We start from the raw sequence: 22,087 nt of genomic DNA, 5'->3' as shown, positions 1-22,087 counted from the left end.
AATACCCTTCTATTCCTGCAGCATATTATTTTAAAAAATTGTATCTCCTCCTCAGTGACACATATATTTGTAGTTCATTGTTTAATCCAACTTTTTGCTACAAATAACTGTGTGATATTGGAAATGTACTAAAATTTTGTAAAGGTCATATTTTATTTACTGAGAAAATGACATAATTTGACTAAAGGAGCTCTGCAGTTCATTTCATCTTTAAATTTGCTAGAAGCAAAGCTAGAAGCTCATTGTGTGTACATATATGTATATATGAATACATGTCACTGCATATGTAAGCATATGTACATACACATACAAATATATATTAGTTTTAGCACAATGTGCAGAGGAGGTCTATAAATATTTTATCAATTTCATTTTACTTTATATACATGTTGGAAAGAGCCCTGTGCTGCTTCTGTGACACTTTTTGAGGACTAGCTGGAGTGGGGGGTGTGAAGCATCCCACACGCCTGGTGCTCATGGGCATGTTCTCTGGAGTGATGTGAGGACTATGAGAATCATGGTGCTTAAAGACTGAAAATTATAGACACCTGTCTATGAGGACGGTGTTCCTGGGACAGAGAAGAAGTAGAGAGGAGCACAGAAGTGGCTCCATGTCTTCAGGCTGGGAGGAGGGTGGGAGGGAAGGACTTTTCATTTCAAGTACAAGATGGTGGGAGCAGAGTGACAGTTCGCAGAGAGACAGACGTGCTCTCAATGGAGGACATGTCCTGTCCATTACCCAGATGAGGGCCAGTGGTTGCCCCACAGCCATAGACACTGAGTCATGTTCTCTGGTCAGAGCGTCTTGGACTAGGTGGGGGTACAGAAGCAAAGCCCAGACCCCTGACCACGTAAAACCAAGCATGCCAAGATGTGGGTCTAATGGACCCAGAGATCTGGGCCCTGAAGGACAGCCTAGAGTGACATCAAAATGAGATGTGGGCCTTTGTGGGGAGAAGCCAGCGTAGGTAGAGTAAAAAGTAAGAAACAGAGATCCCTGCTGCGGCTCCACTCTGAGCCAGCAAAGGGCGCCCAGCAAGGGCAATTGAGTTTACACCAGCTGTGGTGGTGGGAAACCTTGACTACAGGATTCCGGAACGAATTCAGCAAGTGCCAGCTGATTCGCTGAAGAGCTCGTCCTGTATAAGTTACATAAAAGAGCATGTAATTTGGAAAATGAATTTATATTGTATGGGCAGGGGCAGACTTGAAGAAGGACCTAAATAGGAATTGTTGGTAACCGTTTATGCAACTTGAACTAAAGTCTCTAATACGGGATGGCAGAAGTTTTAGGGGGAAAGGTAGACATCTTGGCTGCTATTTTAAAACTATTATTCAATTTGGGTCAAGGGAATTTTGCAAATACCAGTATTGCAAAATGAAAAGGAGGAAGAAAAATGAACAGAAACGGCAGAGCTAAAGAAAGAGGGCCAGGCCAGGCAGGACCTCTGATGCCAAGACAAATGTAAATGCAGAGGAGGAACCAACCATGTCAATGCTAAAGATGCACGATTCAAAATCAAAATCAATTGGATGGCAATTGATTAAAAGTCTCAGAAACTTATAAGAGAAAGAACGTGACACATGGATGAAAAATATGTTCTTGTCTGAGTCACTTTGGTATTCAAAATTTTTGAAAAATTAGAATTTAAATTTAGATCTAGATAAATATTAGTGGTATTTATATTAGTAGTAGTGTGGTTAAGCTTTTCCATATTTTGTTTCCTCATTTGCTTATAGTACCCCTCTTTTTTTCTCAGGTTCTTTATCAACTTGAAAATCCTTGTTCGTTCTTGTACCAGACAGTTTTAATAGTTTGATGAACTGGCAAGTTCTCTAATGGGTGGTGGGAATGATTCATCTTAAACCCTAAATTCAAATAATAATCAGTAGACAATTTTCTAATGGTGCATGCTGCTTTTAGCCTTTATTTCAGTATTAAACCAGTGACACTTCATTAATTTTTAGAAGGATTTGATATGCCTATTAAGTAGTTCATAGAATCCTCTGACTTTCAGTTTCCTGAGGAGGCCAATCTATTTCATTTTCCCCTCTCCATTTAGCATATTGTTAACATTTTGTTTCTCTGTTAAGCAAAATTACTTTTTTAAAAAATATTTATTTTTTAGTTGTAGTTGGACACAATACTTTTACTTTATTTATTTATTTTTATGTGGTGCTGAGAATAGAACCCAGGGCCTCTCATGCACTAGGCGAGCACTCTACCACTGAGCAATAACCTCAGCCCCAAGCAAAATTACTTTTAAGAACAATTTAAAATAGTATTCCAGTATATATAAGTACTTTTTCGTTTTCAATATTTACTTATAAAAATATAAAATTTGCATAGGAAAAGACAGCATGGGCTTTAGGATCAGACTTCTGAGAATTCCACCTGATTTCGGTCCCTCTGGTGCTATAGGCAAGTCACCTAAACTATCTGAGATTTTTCTTTTAACATATATAATGTTGGTATTTTTATAAAGATAGCTTTTACATCTATTGCTTTAAGTGGTCCTTAGTTATTTATGGAAATCTGACTAAAATTTAGCATCTTTGTTATTTCAAAAGATCACAAAATGAGACAAGAAAAACATTAAGAAATAAATAAAAGAATAGATGAAGGTTATAGGGAGACTTTTTGATTGATGGTTATATGATAAGTGTGCAATATATTTAGTTTCATTGGTTAACAGTAATAAAGTAAAAACCAATGATAAAGTATCTAACATTATTAATGGAGAAAATTTTTTAAATAATAAATAGAATTAGTAAAGAATTCAGATTTTACTCTGAAACAGTCCTGAGTCACATTATTTATAATTTTATCTGTGATTACTTAGTATATTTTCAGTTTCATATTTTGCTCTGTAATCACTTGAAAAATCATCATTATTATCAATATTTAATCACTATTATTAATTTTACTAATGCTACAAAACAGTATATGTAATTGTTTTTTCCCAAGTTTCTTGCCTTTCATTTACTTATGAAAATTTAGATGTTCCTTGCTTCAGTTTATTGAATAATCATATAGTAGAAAAGTAAACATATCTGTGTAAAAATCTACTTCCCTCTGAAAAGGGGTGACAAGCCATGAGAGTTATTTCAATAGGAAAGAAAAGAAAAAAAACTCCAACCTTGACCAAGTGGAGCTAATAGATGAAGGACATGATTACACTTTGACTCACGTGAAGAGTGTCACCATATTGTATCACAAAACACATAAGAACCTCTTTCTCCTTCTAGGAAAGCTTTTATGCTTAGTTATCATGGTACAACATATTCTCCTGGTTCCCTTTCTGCCTATCTGCCCTTCCTTTTTCTTTTCCTCTAAAATATTATCAAACATTAGCATGTGCCTTGGGTCCTGGATTCTCTACACATCTCTTACCAGGTCATTTCATTTAATATCATCTGTTAAAACCATTCATAAAGGAATCGGTATGTAGCTCAGTGGTAGAGCACTTGCCTAGTTTGTGCCAGGCCCCTGAGTTCAATCCCCATCAATGCAAAAAATAATTTATCTATCTATCTATCTATCTATCTATCTATCTATATATATATATATATACACACACACACACACACACACACACACACATATAAACACACACACACAATTATAAACTTCTTACTAGAGATTGTGTTGTATTGTATTCTTGGCTCTTGTGTCTTTGAATGAGAGGATTTCAAGAAGCCATGATACTTAAGGGAGAGGATGGGTCTTCTCAGAGAGGAGAGCAATAACTCACTCTTTCTGAGACTTAATGGGGTAGAAGGGAGGTTTCTGGAGAATTGCACCAAGCACTGTCTGCTAGCTGTTGACTGACAGTGGCATGGTATCAGTCACGTAAGTCCCTACTGCAAAGGCTTCTACCTAAAAGAGGCCCTCAGTCATTAGGCTTTGTGAAGGTCACAGAGGCCCTCTTTCATCCAGTCTGGCCTGGAACAGGATACCTTGTGCTCTTTCTATTGGCAGAGGAGTCTGGACCTACATTCCTCATCCCTAAGAAGAAAGAAGAACCCTGGAAATAACAAGCTTGTTGGTCAAGGGTTGTAACTTACTGTTCTCTCTTAAACCCATGCTGGCTCAGAGTGGCCTGTGTGAGCTGCTTCAAAGGAAGAGTCTGAGAGTTAGCATGGAACTCAGTGTTCAGAATGAATGCTCGACTCCCTCTTCTCACCACCCATGTCTGCTTGCTACCTAACAACTGATGGCTCCAAATCTCTGACTTCTCAGAGACCCAGGTTCATGTACACAACCAATTTGGAATCTTGCCTTGGATATCTACAGACACCTCCAATTAAGGCTGACATACCACTGTTGTTCTCCTCCTTCAAATCTGCTTCTCTAATTGTCTTTTCCATCTCTTCCCAATGTTAGCACCAACACACTCCAGGTTTCTCAAGTCAAAACATCTAGAAGGAATCCTTGATTCATTTTCTGCTTTTACTATTGCCCTGACAGTCTCCCTTCCTATTCACTGATAGGACCTTAAGCCAATCCATCATTTTTTATTGTTTTTTCATCTATCAGTTTTGGATTTCCCAATGTCTTTTTTTTTGTAGTGATTAATTAGTTATTCCAAGGATGGTTTTTATTCACCTGATTGACTTGTTTTTGTTAGCTTTGGGATTGCTATACAATATCTTTTTGCTTTTTCATGGTCCTAAATGACTTAGTACAGGGCTGGTATCCATTCACAGCTTACTCGGTTGAATTTTGACTTCCTATAACAAATATGTTTTATAAGCCCTGTGGTTATTACAAAGATTAAATTCTTGAGGATTTAAACAAAAACCACTTATTTATCAAGTGAATATCTTAATTTCTTGCTCCTTCATTATATGTCATTAAACATCAAGTAAAATGGGTAAAATAGATAAAAATATTTTTAAACTTAATTAGATATTTGTTCAACCTGCCTCTGACTCATTGTTTTGTTCCTACAGTCATGGGATTTAAATATTTATTAATGAGATCTTTTGTGAATTAGATGTTAACAAAATAGTGAGAGCATTACTCATCAAAGTATTCATTTTAATGATAATGTGTCTTCTTATTGCAAGGTTCCTCATCAAATACAATGAGAGCATATGTTTTCTTTCAATTTTCATCATGGCCAAATCAAAATATTGAGGTTTAATTAGTTGGATCCCATATTCCATAATGTCATAAAACTTAGTTTTACAAGTAGGTTAAAAACCAGTTTCATCCCAATTCTAGTCTAACATGCTTTCTGCTATAATATGTTATCTTAATCTCAGGTTATAAATAAAATTATAGTCTACGAATCAAAATTAGTGACATGGTAGTTACAAAGATGTGGTAAATGTTTCATGAAAGCAAAAGATGTTGGCTCTATTAAAGTGTGCAAAGAATGTGGAGCCTGTTTTGCTTTGTTTTAATGGGATTTTCATCTCTAAAATTCTATCCTGACACAATGCAAGATCAGCCAGTTCAGTCTCACATTATAGAAGAAACTATTCAAGAAAATCTTGGTGAGGAGAATTGATGACTCCACTGTATGTATGAAGATATTAACAGAGGATTTCCCTAAAAGCAACTGTACTGTCAGCCTCCGTATCTATGGGTTCTGCATCCAGGAATTCAACCACCACAAATTTAAAATAGGAAAAAATTATGTCTGTATTACACAAGGGAAGGCTTTTTTCCTTGTCCCTATCCCTTAGACAATGCAATATAGCAACCATCCATACAACTTTACATTGTATTTGGTATTGGCAGTCTAAAGAGGATCTAAAATACGGTTTTAGACAACATTTTAACTTCTGTGACTAATAAAAGACCCAACAAGAAAAATTTTAGAGATGGAAATGTTTATTTGGGGCTCATAGTTTCAGAAGTCTCAGTTCATCGACAGCTGGCTCTATTGCTCTGAGCCCAACATGTGTCAGTCAGAACACCAAAGCAGAAGAAAAATGGCTCAGAACATGGGCACCAGGAAGCAGAGAGACACACACTGCATACCCCAATGGTTTACCCACAGTGACACACGTCCTCCAGCTACACCCTTCTGCTCACAGTTAATAGCCAGTTAATTTCTATCAGGGTTTTAATGCAGTGATTAGTTTAAGACTCTCTTAACTCAATAATTTCACGTGTAGGCTTTCTTGCATTGCCTCATACATGGGCATTTAGACATCTCATATCTAAACCATAAGAAATATATAGGGGGGTTATATCAGTTACATATAAAAATGGTGCTATTTTAAATAAGAGACAAGAGCATCCACAAATTGTTTCCAGAGTGGGTCCTGGAATCCATCTCCTGTGGATACTGAGGGATGACTGTGTTTACAAGTTCCATCTGCCTTTACCACTGTTTCCTGGTGTTGTTCCCCTACACATTCAGAGCCTAGGCAGGTGGGAGTACTATAAATATTTTCTATTTATATCCAAATACACCCACAATGTTTTTGATGAAATCGTTTTATCTTGCCAGTATACAAATGCCCTCTTCACTAAAACAGATTCTGTAGTTAGAATAGATGTTTATTGAAAGAGCTATTATGTGCCATTCATGGATTATTAAAATGAACTGGGGAAGGATACAATGCTCACCACCCAGGAGCTGGCATCAAGATTGGAATAAATAATGTGTGTAGAAAGTGCTGACCCAAGAGGAAGGAGTCATTCACTGTGTGTGAATTATGGGGCAGATCACAGTACTCGTAAAAGCCATTTGAGTTAGATCTAAGAGGATGTGTTAACTATATTTAACTGTATTGATCTTGAGAATAATACTCTTCGTATTTTTTCCTAAAAAAAGAAAAATGGAACTAAAGCAGAGAAAGTTTTTATGACCTATGTTTTCAAGCACTGAAAATTAGTATATCATAGACTGCATACAAGTATAAAACTTGAAGATACAAAGCAATTTTCCACCTACTTCAAGTCAGTAGAAACATCTGTTTCAATTATCATGATATTTCACTGGAAAAGCCCTCATATATCTCTCCTTTCATGAAGGATAGATCTTACTTATAATTCATTGCATATACATTTTCCTTATATCATTGCATAGGCCACTAGTACCTTTATATCATTGCATGAATCGTATATTTAGTTTTTATAAAATCTGCATATATCAGTTGATTCCATTTACATATATATATATATATATATATATATATATTGCATACACATCTATATATACTGTTTTGCATATGTTCTGTTCATTTGCCACTGACATGTAATTCCATGTACCATAAAAGATTTTTTTAATTGAACAAAGAATATATGCATTTCTTTTTGCTTTTTTGACATTTCTTCTAGTGATTTCTTTTAGAGCAGAAACTGTGCCCCAGAAAATAATGAGGCTTCAGTAAAGGAGTCCCTGAGGCAGATGGCATAGAGATGTTATCTGCATCTCTAATTATTTTGTTAATAAACAATAAACTATATTTAGTTACCAGTTAGAACATTTCCATTTTGTAAATGGTCTTCTGACCCTTTTGTTTCCTAAGTGAGGGAATCAATGACAAGTAACATTCTGCACAAAACACTAGATGGAAACTAGATTTTGACAATGTACATGACAATCTGGTTTGAAGTTCACCTACTGTTAAGTTCTTAGCTAAAATCTCCACAAGTTAAAGAAATTTCCCACTGTACTGAATGAAATCTGAATTCTTGGGATTGATTTTCACTTTGATTTGTGTATCTGCTCAGCCATTTCTCCTGGGCATGGCCTATCCCTCTTAGAATAACTTGGAATAACTGAGTAAATCCCAGCCCTTTAGAATACCTGCCCGGTCTTTTTGCTGACCTATGTGGGCTGATGCTTTTCGGCAAGCAAAGGAAGTGATTGTGAGAAGTTTCCTAGTGAAGGACGTGGTAACACCTGAGTTACAGCTGTAGATCAAGCAGAGCTTGTTAAAACTGAACTGAAAAAGTGCTCTTTTACTAGTTTTGTCCATTCTGTGTATCAGAATTTTGATATAGCCCAAGGACTTCTCAAAGATAATGGCTACAGCTTAAGTTTTAAAAGATTTAATTTATGCAGACAACCAAAAGAATTTAAATAATGACCACAGAAACATTCTTCAATGAGAATGTCCACCTAATATATATTAAGACAAGACAAATATCTAGAATAAATATAATAGGCATCCCCAGAAAAGCTCCTAATATTTCTCTACTGAAGAAACCATGAGAACCAGAAGGGTGACTAAGGGATTACTTTTTATTATAGTCCAATCTGTCTTTCATGGGCTTTCCTTGCACCAGTCAGCTGGGCCCAGGGATTCTCACATCGTGTTTTAGAAATCTTACTGCCAGAATAATATTCATTTATCATTTGATTTATTCATATTTTCATTTTTTACTTCATTGCTTCTTATATTCATTCCTTTAAAAGATATTTATTGAGTACCTGTTATGCTAAGGGTAGCAACGTAGCAGTGGTTATTCATGAGGAATAAAGACCAGTTCTAGACTTCAAAAAATGGATGATTCCTTACTTACCCCCTTATTTATGGTTTGCTCTTTAACTGATTTCTACAATGATTTCCTGCCTCCAGTATTCCAAATAGAGGGCAATTTATTTGATCACCTAAAAATGACTGTTGTATGGTAGAGCTCTGAATCCCTTTTTATCCCATAAATTTACTTTCTGCACTCTGTCAAGTAATATTTTGGGGGAGCTGAATGAATAAGAATGCATTTACAATTCTCTTTGTTAAACTAGGAACAAAAACTACCCGAGAAGAGAATGATGTCATTTTCTGGACAATGCCAGTGAATGGAAAAATATTTCTAATTAACTATGCCATTTCCAAAATTCTTCAGACTTTACTAGGAACACATGCCCCAAATTACAAAAATACAACGTGAAGAAGTAGATTTGCACATGTAAAATTGACTTCCTGCTCACACAGATTTAAGTTTCTTGGGAACATTCATGCTTGTACCCACTAATGAAGGCTTTGTCCTTGACCACAGCTAGAAGAACACTGAACAAAGGGATGCTGGAGGGAGCCGCGTGGAGCTCCTCCAGGAGAGTCACCCAGGCAGAACCTCACAGCAGGATTGCACACTCGCAAACGGGAAGCATCTCTCAATGACTTCGACTTGGTTGTAATATTAACGCTAATCTTTATTATTATATACAAACTCTTTCTGTGAACATTAAAAATATATGAAAGATTTGATTTCCCATGTGACAAAACATTTATTAAATAAAGAATATTTATGTACATTCTCCAAATGAATAAACTAGATATTCAAGTTTGTTTTAAAAACTGTAGTGAAAATTGAAAAATCCTAAAAAAATAACCTCAATAGCTAACTTATAGAAGTGTTCCATAAATATAAATATTTGCTGAATGAATGAACCAGGGGAATTATTCACTGTAAAAATGGAAATGACCTAACTCATTAACAGTAAAAATTATATATAGTCAAGTTTTAGCAATAGTGTAAATAATATCCCCATATTAATAAAATAGATCAACCGAAACCTGTATAATAAGCATTAAAAAATAAAAACAATTTGATACTATTGCTAATGGTTTTTATCATTATAGTTTGCATTTCAATGTTCTTTCTATATGAAGTGAAACATTTAGTTCAGTCTTTTATCTAATATAAATTTCTACTTCTAAATTAATTCTGATTTTCTAGCTGTAACTTGAATATCTACAGTAATAAGGAGCTTGCTACTTTAGTTGTAATCCATTTTATTATTACTGATGTCTGATTTAATATTTTTTCTTTAATATCACATTAATATTTGGCAGCCTATAGCTTCCTTTTCTAAAACCGCCAACTACGGTAATACACACAAATAGTGTATTTCTCTTGGTCATGTTATTGTCAAGGACATTTTTCAAAATAAGACTAGAAATTACTTATAGTGTTTGGTAAATAAACTTTAAAATTGCAGAGTCAAGATTTTTAAATTAAACTTAATTGTCATACATTATTACATTAATCACATTATTTTTACATTGTATACAGGTATACAAGTCTAATGTAAAATGAATGTAGATAATGTATGTAAAATAATGTTAAAATTAGAGTATATTTGCTTTCTCACTGATCCAGGCTCTGAATCTGTGCTGATTTCTGTGGCTATGATGCAGGACAGGAAGTAGATCAGATTTAGCTGAGGTTCCTAGTTTTTGCTGCTATGAAAACTCCATGTAGTTTTATGCAACAATGGAAGTCTGTACTGGTTCCAATTTTTGGTCTCCTAAAACATAATCTTGAGGTAATATTTGACATTTTAAGAAACAAATCAAAGATTTTAAAATGTAATTGACTTGTGAAATTCATAAATGCGTCTATTTTTTCCAATTTCTGATTTTGTTCATTCTTTATTGAATTGTCTAAATGTTTCTGATTGTTTAGTAGGACTTCATGTTTGGGATCTGAGCATTTTGTTGGTTGTATATTTAGGAATATTTTACCCAAATCCAAGGTTAGCAATCTCACAAATTTATTAATGCCTTTTCATAATCAGTAGTTTCTCTTTTTAATATAATGTACTTTATCCATACATTCTTTTATAATTGGTGCTTTTTGAGCCTGTTTAAGAAATTTTTTCAACCACAAAAGTGATTTCATTTATCTATGTCATTTGCTAGACAGTTAAATGATTCACCTTATTTTATTCAACGTGTGTGTGTGTGTGTGTGTGTGTGTGTGTGGCTGTGACCAAAAGATCCTACAATAACAATTTTATAGGAAAAAATGTTTATTTGAGATCATAGTTTAAGAGGTCTCCAGTCCATAGATAGCCAAATCCATTGATCTGTGCCTGAGATGAGGCAGAACATCATGGCAGAAGAATATGGTGGAGGAAAGCAGCTCAGGACATGGCAGTCAGGAAACAGAGAGAGCTTTCACTCACCAGGGACAAAATATAACTCCAAAAGGCATGTCCACAGTGAACCACCTCCTCTAACCACACCCATCCTGCCTATAGTTGCCAGCTAATACATTCAAATAGATAAATGCATTCATTAGGTTGAAATTCTCATAAGCCAATCATTTTAGCACCTCTAAACTTTCTTTTTCTGTTTTGGTAGTGGGGATTGAACCCAGGGACACTTAACCAAGTCATATCCCCGGCCTTTTTATTTTTTGTTTTAAGACAGGGTCTTAAAGGATTAGTGATAAAAGGATAAGTTGCTTAGGGCTGACTAATTTGCTGACACTGGTCTCAACTTTGCAATTCTCTTGCTTCTCAACTTTGTAAGCCTCCCAAGTCTCTAGAATTACATGCATGTGCCACGCCACCTGGCTCACATCTAAACTTTCTTGCATTGTCTCTCACATGAGCTTTCCGGGGATATCTCATATTTAAACCACAACACATCTCTTACAACTTGATCTGCATATTTTAAATGTGAGTTTTAACTATTGTGTACAACAGAGGCACATTTCCGTTCTTCCTTTGTGGATATGGAATTGACCCTGAATGCATTATTGGAAATATGACTTTTGTCATACCTCAAGTGCTGATACACACATGCATATATGTAGTTTGTGTCAGAAATCCGTATTTTGCTTATTTGATCTATTTATCTATCATTGCACTAATGACCCTTTTGTCTTCACTAATGATAGTTTCAGAATATATCTTAAAGTCAACAAAATATGTGTAGTAAGTCAGCTTGCCATCACTCTGACAAAATACCTAAGAAAATCAACTTAGAGAAGGAAAAACTCACTGTAGCTACTTGGTTTCAAGGTTTCAGTCTATGGTCACTTGGTACCATTGATTCTGGGTCTGTGGCAAAGAATCATCATGGCAGGCAAGTGTGGCAAGGCAAAGCAACTCACCTTGGTGGCCAGGAAGCAGAGAGAGAGAGAGAAAGAAAGGGCCCTGAGACAAGGAATGCACTTCAGGGACCAGTGAACTCACCTCCTAAAGTTTTTATCTTCTCCCAAGAGCACCACAGTGAGGGAAGCAGCAACCACATGGATAAATTTTTGGGCCGATTCACTGAGGACAAGGGGAGAGGGAGATGGATGTGAAGATTACATAATGTACGAAAATATTTTTGATCTTATACAGCAAGCATAGAAATATAGTTGGATGCCATAATTTCAAGATCAGATTATATCCATAGAGTAAATTAAATTTACATAATTATTTCTAAACATTATATATCTTTTAGCATAGAATCAGTAATGGGTATCTTAGTTTATTATTTATATTAAGACAAATTGTTCTGGGATGTGCTCAGATTTCCAGACAGTCAAAAACATTTTACATCATGGTTCAGTTTATTATCCTATTAGGTCTCTTTACCAGTTTTATATAATTGACAAATTTCATAAGCATGTCTTCATGCCTTAAATAATAAAAATATTAAAACTGACAGTATACAGGGTGAAATCCTGTGGCACATCATTAGGGAGCTCTCTTCAAGTTGACATGGCCATTAATCAACATATTTGGGGCATGATTATTAGCCATTTTTGAATCTACCTAAAGCTGTTATCTCCCAGGCCACATTTTGCCATTTTATTACTTATCAGAAATTTTGCCAAATGCTCTGCTGTAATTAAAGTTGGAGATCCATCTTTGGAATGCATTGTGTTCTATTAAATAAGAACTTGATTTTAAAGGGAAATCTTTGTAACCCACCAATACCACCTCCACTATCACCAGACCTCCATTTCTCTTCTATTCTAAATATTCACAATGCACACCCAAGAATTTAAAGAAGATGTTTTCTACATATTTTAGATTTTCCAATTCTCTCCCTTTTAACATTGATTTTTTTTCCCCCTGTTCTGTGGATCTTGTTGATGTTGTGCCTGTCTCTGAGTTTCTGGCAGCAGCTTTGATAAATATTCAAAGGAACTAAGATTACCTTTTATGAATAATGTCAGTCCTTTGGGATATAATCTGAATTTGAATGTTTCCAAAACGTCAACACAGCTCCATTTCTTACTAGGTCCTAACTCGTCTCAGGAGATGATGCCTCATGCTCAGCTCTGCTGCTCCCAGAATGCTCTGAGAACCGTTATCCTTGGAGAAGGACGGAATGGGAGAAATAGCTCTGTCTTCCCGCCGTTTCATCCTATCTGATGATATGATATCTTTCTTCTCTCTTGCTTCAAAAATAGCTGTCATGCTCTTTTGTTTCGGTGTGATTTTATATAAGCATTAATTTATCCATTTTTTAGGAATGACTGTGGTGCTGCTTAATTCTTGCTGAGGACAGATGTTAATTAATGGGTATGGCTCCCTTCAATGGCTACTCTGATCAAAAAGTGTCTGCACATGGCTGAGGCTATTTATCCAACTTTTCATAGATCCTTGCAGGTGTTTATGTCCTGCTGTAAATAAAATCTGAGCTCAAAACCTGAGCTCATTAGCAAGTCCCTTTAGCACTTCCCAAGGTGCCTATTATTTTTCTTTAACAGTGAGATAATTCTCAACTAGGATGCTTACACTTTGTTTTTGTTTTTTTTAAATGTCACACTTCGTCAGTCGTATGCTTTCAGACCAGTCTTCCATTTACACATCATGACACCCATCATAACGTGCTCTCACTACGTGCTCTTTTCAGCTCTCTTCTCAACTCATGGGGTGGTGGGTCTTTTTGTATTCAGTTTTTTTGGGAAAAAAATATTCTATCATGATTTCTTTAAAAATTTTTATTCTCTGTACAATTAAAATGGGTAGATTTACCTCTGATGAGTTTTTCCCTATCAATGAATACATTTTTTTAATGACTAAGATGACTTCTTGGTTTATGTTACCATTTGTAAGTGCTTTATTTCTTCACTTTCTGTATCATAATGGTCACTGCTTTAATGGCATGTATTACTTCTTTTATAGTTTTTCCAAGAAGTTAAAATGTATTTGTTCCCAATGGTCCTCATTGCACTGAAGTTAATTTGTGTTGAACTTTGACTTTGTGGCATTCATTTTCTTTCCTGTGATTGTGGATTTGAGTGCACATCCCCCTCCCTCCCCCCAACCCATATACACCCTTTCATGGTCACTGTCCCTCACCTTCTCTTTCTACCCCTCATCTTCTTTTCTCCCTTCTGCTCTAAAGTTCTCTACTCAATGTCCCAGGAAACCCAGTCTAAACCCATCTCTGCATTGCTGGCCCTGTGCCTGACCTCTGAGTCATTAGGGAGTTCTAGGTCTAGAGACAAGCCAAAGTACAACATGGCCTGTTTTCTCACCTCTTTGTACAGTCTTATAGAAGTCACATATCCAAGAGAATGAACAGTTATTTTTTTTTTCCATTCTCATTTCAAAAGCAAATTAGACTTTAGCCAATCTTGGTCTCTAGCCCTAACACAGGCGTCCTGTTGCAGACACACATCCAGGTAACACATTCACCAATATTTCCTAAGCGCCAAGGGTCCAGTTGCCGCTGATGTTTTCAGCTCTTAACTCAGCCTCAAACCTTCCTGTTGTCTGCATTTTGGTTGCATTTCTTGTGCATGGAGATGCTTATCTTATTTCTGATCCTGGCCTATGTCTTTTCAATTTTCTTTTTATCTGTCTTATCTAAAAATATTGTGTATTTGGAACAGAAGGAGACCTCAAAGCCTGAACTCATAATGCTATCTTGCCTGGAGTCTCCTTTTCAATTTATTGTTTTCATCTGATACATATTTCTCAGCCAGTTATTAAAGGTAGCTCTCTCCTTAATTGAAATTGTTTTCACTGTTTTCTTCTAAATTAGAATGCAGCCTTACAGTCTCTGGTGGCCTTACAACTGTCAGCTTGTGTGGCATGTTTATTCAGGAGTCATTTATCACTAAGAAAGGAGCTCCATGCCTTCTCTGGAACCACCCACTGAGCTCTTCTTTGCTCTCAGAGATACTGAGTTACAGAGAGCAAAGGGAAAGTAACTGTCCTGTGAGTTCAGAGCACTGACTGAATCCATTCAGAGAACTCACACCCTTTGCTCCAGGTTTTCTGTTGTATTTTATCTCTCAAGGATCCATCATAGAATGAGCACCTAGAACACAAACTCCCTGTATCTTTTACACACACACACACACACACACACACACACACACACACATGCAGACACACAGAGAACTGCCTGTCTGTGAGAGAGAAAAACAGTGGAAGGGAACAATAGGAGAGGGGAGGGAAAGAGAGAGGAAGTAATTCTTATTACTCAGGAAATAGTTTTGCAATAAGTACACATCTTTCAAGTTATTCCAACAATTTACTCATTATTTGCTGGATAGTTTTTGTTTTTTTGTTGCTAGGTGAGAGTTCTTAGGTCTTCTAGTGGTTCACGACTATTCACTGTCAATATCTCTACCTCCTCTCCTTCCTCTTCAGTATCCACTCAGTTTCTTTGAATGTCCCATATGCACTCCAGCCACTTGGGCATAGGAAAACCAAGTCCTCCTAAACACCCTACTCTATGCTGGTAGATACTTCCACCCTTTTACGTACCATTTTCCAGACTTTTTTTTTTGCAATATAAGAGATATCATTCTTAATCCTTGGATCAATAGAAGTTACCACAAGCCAAATGAACAAAGTAATCAACTTCCCCAAATTACATGCTTGATAGATCAAAGAGAAAGAGGAACCTTTTCATTGATCTTTCCACCATGTTCCTCTTGCAAACCTGACTTTTGCCCTCCCCTTAAAGTTAATCACTATTTTCTCCATATAAACTTCTACTAAAAATAAGCTTTTATTTGTACTTCCCCTGCCTTTAGATTTTTGTCTCCTTTAAAGTCGACAGTAAATTCTTTGGTGCTAAAAGTAATGAGATAAATGGGATTAAGTAGCCATATGTTAATTGCCTACTCACTGAGAAATCATAGTGCAGCAAAATGTGGGTAATGTAAGAAAATTTATTTTGGAGTATTCTTTAGCATGACACTTAGGGAAAGAATTCTAAGTTTTACCCACAAACACTAGGACACATTTCCACCTTTTTTTTCTGATTGTATTAATTACTTGCTGACTTCATTGACCAAATTATCCTATTTCTTTTAGTCATGTGTACATGAAAATTTATACACAATTGAGGACACATTTTTCAAGTTTTGGAACTGCATATCTAATAAGTTAGAAGATATATTCATCATCTCATGGTGGCTGAGTATACTGATATCGCCAAACTTGATCTGAGACCCCTCCAGAATTTTACAGAATTCTAGAAAATAGGCATGTGGATGAAAAACGACTATAAAACATATTAGGTATTACAACAGGACAAAAAGTTAGGTATGTAAATAACACACAAATGTCTAAGCAAGGACAAGTAACTCTTGCTGGTGAGCAGGCTATGTAGAAAGTGGCTGCCCAGTGGTTTTATCAACTAGATTCCCCAGGACACAAATTTTGAGATGGAGATAGCATGTAGGAAATTAGTCAGGGAGCACTTTGGGGATGAAAAGGTAAGGAAGAGAAAGGAATGAAGCCGAGAATAGAGGAAGAAGTTAGGTGCAATACAGTCTCAACGAAGGAAGCCCACAGGAAGCTCTGAGGCTCAGAATGTACTGCAGAATGGCCACAAGTTGAAGCAGGGTGCTGGTCCTGAATGGCCCCAGGCCGGCCTGTCATGACACTTATAACACCAGGAAGGGTTATAAACATGGGTACAGTTCTCATTCCTTTTCCAGGAAATCCCTGGGTCATACTTCAAGGGAACACACAGAGAGCTCACTAATTATTTACCAGGCTGAGTGGAAAGAGAATGGGTGGATGGACAGAGTTTATTCCAAGAGTGCCTCCTGTGTATGAATTTGCAGGGATCTTGTTTCCACAGGCAATGAAGATCAGTGAAAAGGTAATGAGCAGGGATGAAATAGGATCAGATTAGCATTTTAGAAAGACCATTCCAGTGAAACTATGCACTGAAGATATGAGACTAGTTGAGAAAGTAGTTATCACATAGTCTACACACACCCTACAGATAATACATATGCTATTTAGGCACACACACTCTATAGAAATCTTTTCTGAAAGTTTTGAAGTATTATTTAGATATAGTGAAAAGCACATATTTTATTTTTTGGGGGGGAGATTGGTCTTGAGCATGGGTTGATAATTTATAGGCCCCTGTCCAACCACCAGCATGAGTTTTATTAACAATTTTTACTGGAACACAGCCACATTGACTGACAGAATTTGGTACTTCTAATAGAGATGGCACAGCCCTCATAGCCCCAAATGTTCAGTTTTTCAACCTTTTACATAAAAAGATGTCTGGTCCTTGATTTCGAATTCCAAATAATGTCACTTCACACGAGATGTGAGAAGCTAGGTGCCCTGTATTCAGAGTTCTACCTCCTATCCTTTGTATGACAAGAGTTGCACATTTCACTACTCTTTCTGTTATAAACCCTCTAATTCAGTGTTACTATTTTGCTTCAAACTCTCAATAGTTTTTTAAAAAATTAAAATCTCAAACAAGTATTTTATATTTACTGATCTTTTAACCATTCATTTCTTCTATTTTACCTTTACTGATATTCAACATTCATTTCTTCATGAAAATATGAGCTTTAAAATGGTAAAAATTTCCCTGAAGCTACAAATTTAACTTTCTTAAAATCCTCAAGCACAGGTGATTAATTTCCACAGTTTTTCTCTTAAATATTATTATGTTATTTTTATTTTAAAATGATATTGTTTTCTGGGTAAAGAATTTTACAGAAAGCTGTCTTTCTTTTTTTATTTATTTTTTTTCCTTTTTATCATGTCAGAGATGTGGCTTCCTTATTTTCTGGCTTGCATTGTTTCTTCTGAGAAGTTATTGCTCTTTGATGATGTTAGTTTTTCTCTTTGACATTTTACTTTCAGCAAATACTTATGAAATCAGTTGGTGGTTTTTCTTGGTGTTTATACTGCTTAGAATTCAATGAATTTCTCAGATATTTGAATTTATAGCTTTTAGCCATTGTGTCATCAAATAGATAAATTACATTTGTAAGCAAATATATAAAATACAAATATATATATAATTCAAACATATATATAATACAAATATCTATATATGTATATATAAATACAAATATATATAAAAATACAAGTACACACAAATATATATATAGTTTTTGTGTAGTACTAGGGATTAAATCCAGGGGCACTTGACCACTGAGCAACATTCCCAGTTTTTTGTTTTTTTTTTTTTATTTTGAGACAGGATCTCACTAAGTTATTCAGGGTCTCTCTAAGTTGCTGAGACTGGCTTGGAATTTGTGATTCTCCTGCTTCAGTCTCCCAAACCACAGGTATTATAGCTAGGTACCACCATGTACAGCTGTATATAGCTATTTTTAAACCAATCTATAACCTTAAAGTCTTAATCTGCTAATTTCATCATTTCTGTTATTTTGGAGTCCGTTTCCTTCATTGATTTTCCTCTGGTTATGAATCATATTTTTCTGCTTTTGCACAGGTCTAGCATTGTGTGTGTGTGTGTGTGTGTGTGTGTGTGTGTTTTCTAATTTTACACTGGATATTATGGTTGCAACGTTGTGTAGTTTCTAAACTTTCATGACCTTGCTTGATGGAGTGTAGAATTGTTTATGGAAGAAGTTAACTTCTTTGTGAATCAGAATCACCTTTTCCAGTAACCTTTGTTAGGGTATATCCAGAGTAGCCCTTGTTCTAAGACTCTGTTATCCCTGCTTCAAGGCATGACCTTTCAGGAATGTCTACTGAAAGACTGGATGTTTGCTAAGGCCTCTCCCTCTATATAGTTTGACATCAAATTTTCTAGCCCCATGCAACCTTTAGTGGTTCATTTCACAGCTCCTATAAGCTAGTCCTTTGGTGTCTTAGTCTGCAAACACACAGCAAAATATTGATTCAGAAACTTGATTTCACAGACTTCCATGATCCTATGCAGTGTTCTAACTCTCTTTCTCAAAACAGCTGTCCACTCTCTTGGACTCTGTCCTGCAATTTCCAGCTTCCTCATCAGTGTTGAATTCTGATCTGTTTCCATTTTCATGACACTGCTGTACTCTGGGATCTGCTTCCCTGTACCATGATCTGGAAAGTGCACCGTGCCAAATGCAAAGAGCCTGGTGGCTTTGCCTCATTAATCTTCACTCATGGATCAGGGTCCTGCCCGCCCTGTGGTCCTGTCCTTAAGAACAGTATGTTTTTACAAAAAATATATTTTGTCAGTTTTGAAGTTGTTTAGAGAGTTATTCTATCAGAGCCAAAAGAAAACATAAGCAATATAAACATTGTTAAATGAATGATGTATGTGTAATGATTTATAAAACGATTTTTAATGAGAGTTCTCATAGAATAAATTATTTGGCCATCCTTTGAATTCCGTACTTAAACAGTGATATGTATTATGTTGATATATCGTACATTGGAAAATCCACTGAATATTTTTCTATCATTTCTGTCTGTTAGTAGCTGAACTCACCCCAGATTGTAATGCCTCTTAGCACTAAGTATTATTCAGTATCTTTTTTTGTGTGTGAAGCTATAGTGGTAATATTAAGAATATTACTAAAAATTGAGTCTTTTTTGGTTCTAAGTTAGAGTCACTGTCTAATAAATATTCTTATATTCTTACTATTACCAATTGGTTATCCTATTTTACCAAAAGATGATTAATTTTATTCAATGTTTCAAATTATTTTTCTGGAAATATGGTAAAAAGAGTCAGTGGATTCTCTCTCTGAGGTGATATATACTGCCTGTTTCTCTTTCCTCTCACAAGATCAGGGGTCTAATGTAAGATTAGATCTCATTTTAAGAACTGCAGTACTTACATTCTTTGAACTCTGAACTTCTTAAGGCAAAATGTATTTGAGAGTTGTGTATAATTGGTTTTTGTTTCATTTATAATTTACTAAAAGTTAAAACCTTTACATGAAAGAAAAGGAATTAGTTAACTTTTTTTTTTTCCTGGTGATTTTAGCAGAAGAGTTCGTGGTAAATTGATCAACCCTCAGCCAATTAGACTTTGACATGTACTAATAAGATCTAATTGAGGAATTATGAAGACATTTGCTCAGGAGAAAATGAGCACATAATTACACCATAAAGAGGTTAAAGAATCAATGTTACCCAGCTGGAAGACTATTAGTTGAAGTCCCAGTGGCATCTATAAAGGACACTTCATAATATATCTGCAAAATACAACACTGACAAGGCCAATTAAGATATGTAGAATAATCTGTTCCAATTGTACAAGTTCAACCTCATATATTCATCTTTCCCTCTTGCCTCTACCCTCAGGTGCTGGAGGATGGTCTCCATCTGACAGTGACCATTACCAGTGGCTTCAGGTTGACTTTGGCAACCGGAAGCAGATCAGCGCCATTGCAACCCAAGGGAGATACAGCAGCTCCGACTGGGTGACCCAGTACCGAATGCTCTACAGTGACACGGGGAGAAACTGGAAACCCTACCATCAGGACGGGAATATCTGGGTGAGTCATTATCAGAAATGAGAAGAGAGAGACAGAATAGAGGTACCAGTATTTGAAAATGGGAGAGGACCCACAGGTTAACGTACTCCAGGCCCTCCATCTCTTGAGCTGTATGTTGCTTTATTCTTCCATTAGAACTATTGATAAGCCAATTATTAAATATTTACTCATTATTTATGTATTTATTCTTGTGCATTGAAGAATTTCCTGAGACTGCAATTTTTTTTTTCAATACTTAGCCATTGGTCTCATTGTACCACAATGGGTCTCAGTCTGTTATGTATTCAAATGACCTGAAGAGGTTTAAAAGTATGTGGCTGTCAGTCATCCCCAGAACAAAAAGATCAGAATCACATCAGTGGAACATATGATTCATGATATTGGTAACTTTTTGAGATAGAGACCTTTAATTAGAATAAAATATTAAAATCATGAGGAAAATAACTTAGAGAAACAGGAGCACTAGCAATTTACCCACACTATAATTGTACTTTATACTCTTATTACAGATCTATATTTATTCTCTTACTGTGATAGAAAAACAAGGTTTTATTCATGTACTCAGAAAAACCCTCAGTTAAATTGGAAAGTAGTATTTATTCAATCAATTATTAGCACATTTGAATACATTATTTAATACTAAATTTTAAGGAATCTATTGTAGTTTAACTACTTCAAAAAAACAGTTACAACCAAAAAGCCATTAATATTATAAGCAAAGAGAAGGACAAAGTGGAGGAGAAGGAAATATTCATGTTTTACATTTACCCTTCACAGTTTAGACAGAATACTGGGTACTTTCAACCTGATCAGGCCCATTTTTAGGGAATTTATACCTTACAAGAATAAATTTATTTAAAAAATGAATAAAAAGAATCCCAGAGTTTAGAATTCCAAGCATGGTTATCACTTCCTCAGCAGTGTCTAATAACAGTAACTATCATGTGAAATAAGGATACCTGGGAAATAATACCTGGGAAATAAAAGATGTGCCTGCCCAAATAATACTCCCTTGGAGCTGTAATTGTATAGCACAAACATGTGTGTATTGGAATATATAACTTATAGGAAACAAGTGTAAGAAATGCTTCAGTGGAAAGTCATCTAACAATTATGATAATTCAATGCCTCAGGCATAAATTATAGCAATGGGATTGTTCGCCCAGGATAGACAATGGAATCATGTAAAGAGCTTTAAAACAGATGTTTGCTTATGTCCCAAACTCAGATTTGGATTTAATTGGCCTAACATGCAAAACAGGGAAAGGGGTTTGGGGATTTAAAAGTTCTCAAGGTTATTTTTTTTTAACATTTTTCCAACATTGAGAACCATATTTTAGATTGGCTTCAGTCTGCAGGTAGATTGTGGGTAAAAATAATTTGTAGTGAAAACAAGTGGAATAGAAAATTAGAACTGACCTGCCTTAACACCTAGCAAAGAGAGAGAGGGACAGAGACTGACCAAGTGAGTAGTCAACTAAACAACAGATCAGCTAACTGTGTGTGAATAATCAGGGCTGAGATCACACACTATCCAGCTAAGTAAGTACTCCTTATTTTCTGTCTTTCTTTCAAATATAAGATCAAATTATGTGAAGAGCTGAAAGTCAGACTCCAAACTATCTTTCACATCTGTGTTTTTATAAAGTTTTCACCTGACAATTAAGAAATATTCATATCCTCTGCCCC

The 22,087-nt window shown here is 35.6% G+C and overlaps 1 protein-coding gene across 1 annotated transcript in view; it reads left to right on the top strand.

The window, feature by feature from the left end:
* Cntnap2 (contactin associated protein 2) overlaps window positions 1-22,087 on the top strand; it is a 1,300,648-nt gene that overhangs the window by 34,162 nt on the left and 1,244,399 nt on the right. The window contains exon 3 of the mRNA XM_077795886.1: window positions 20,205-20,398. Coding sequence (XP_077652012.1) covers window positions 20,205-20,398 — 194 coding nt within the window. The remainder of the gene's footprint in view (window positions 1-20,204; window positions 20,399-22,087) is intronic.

Source organism: Urocitellus parryii, chromosome 3 (assembly GCF_045843805.1).
Source record: "Urocitellus parryii isolate mUroPar1 chromosome 3, mUroPar1.hap1, whole genome shotgun sequence".
Lineage (NCBI taxonomy): Eukaryota > Metazoa > Chordata > Mammalia > Rodentia > Sciuridae > Urocitellus > Urocitellus parryii.
The sequence above is the reverse complement of the archived record's forward strand: the minus strand, read 5'-3'. Positions and strand labels throughout refer to the sequence as shown.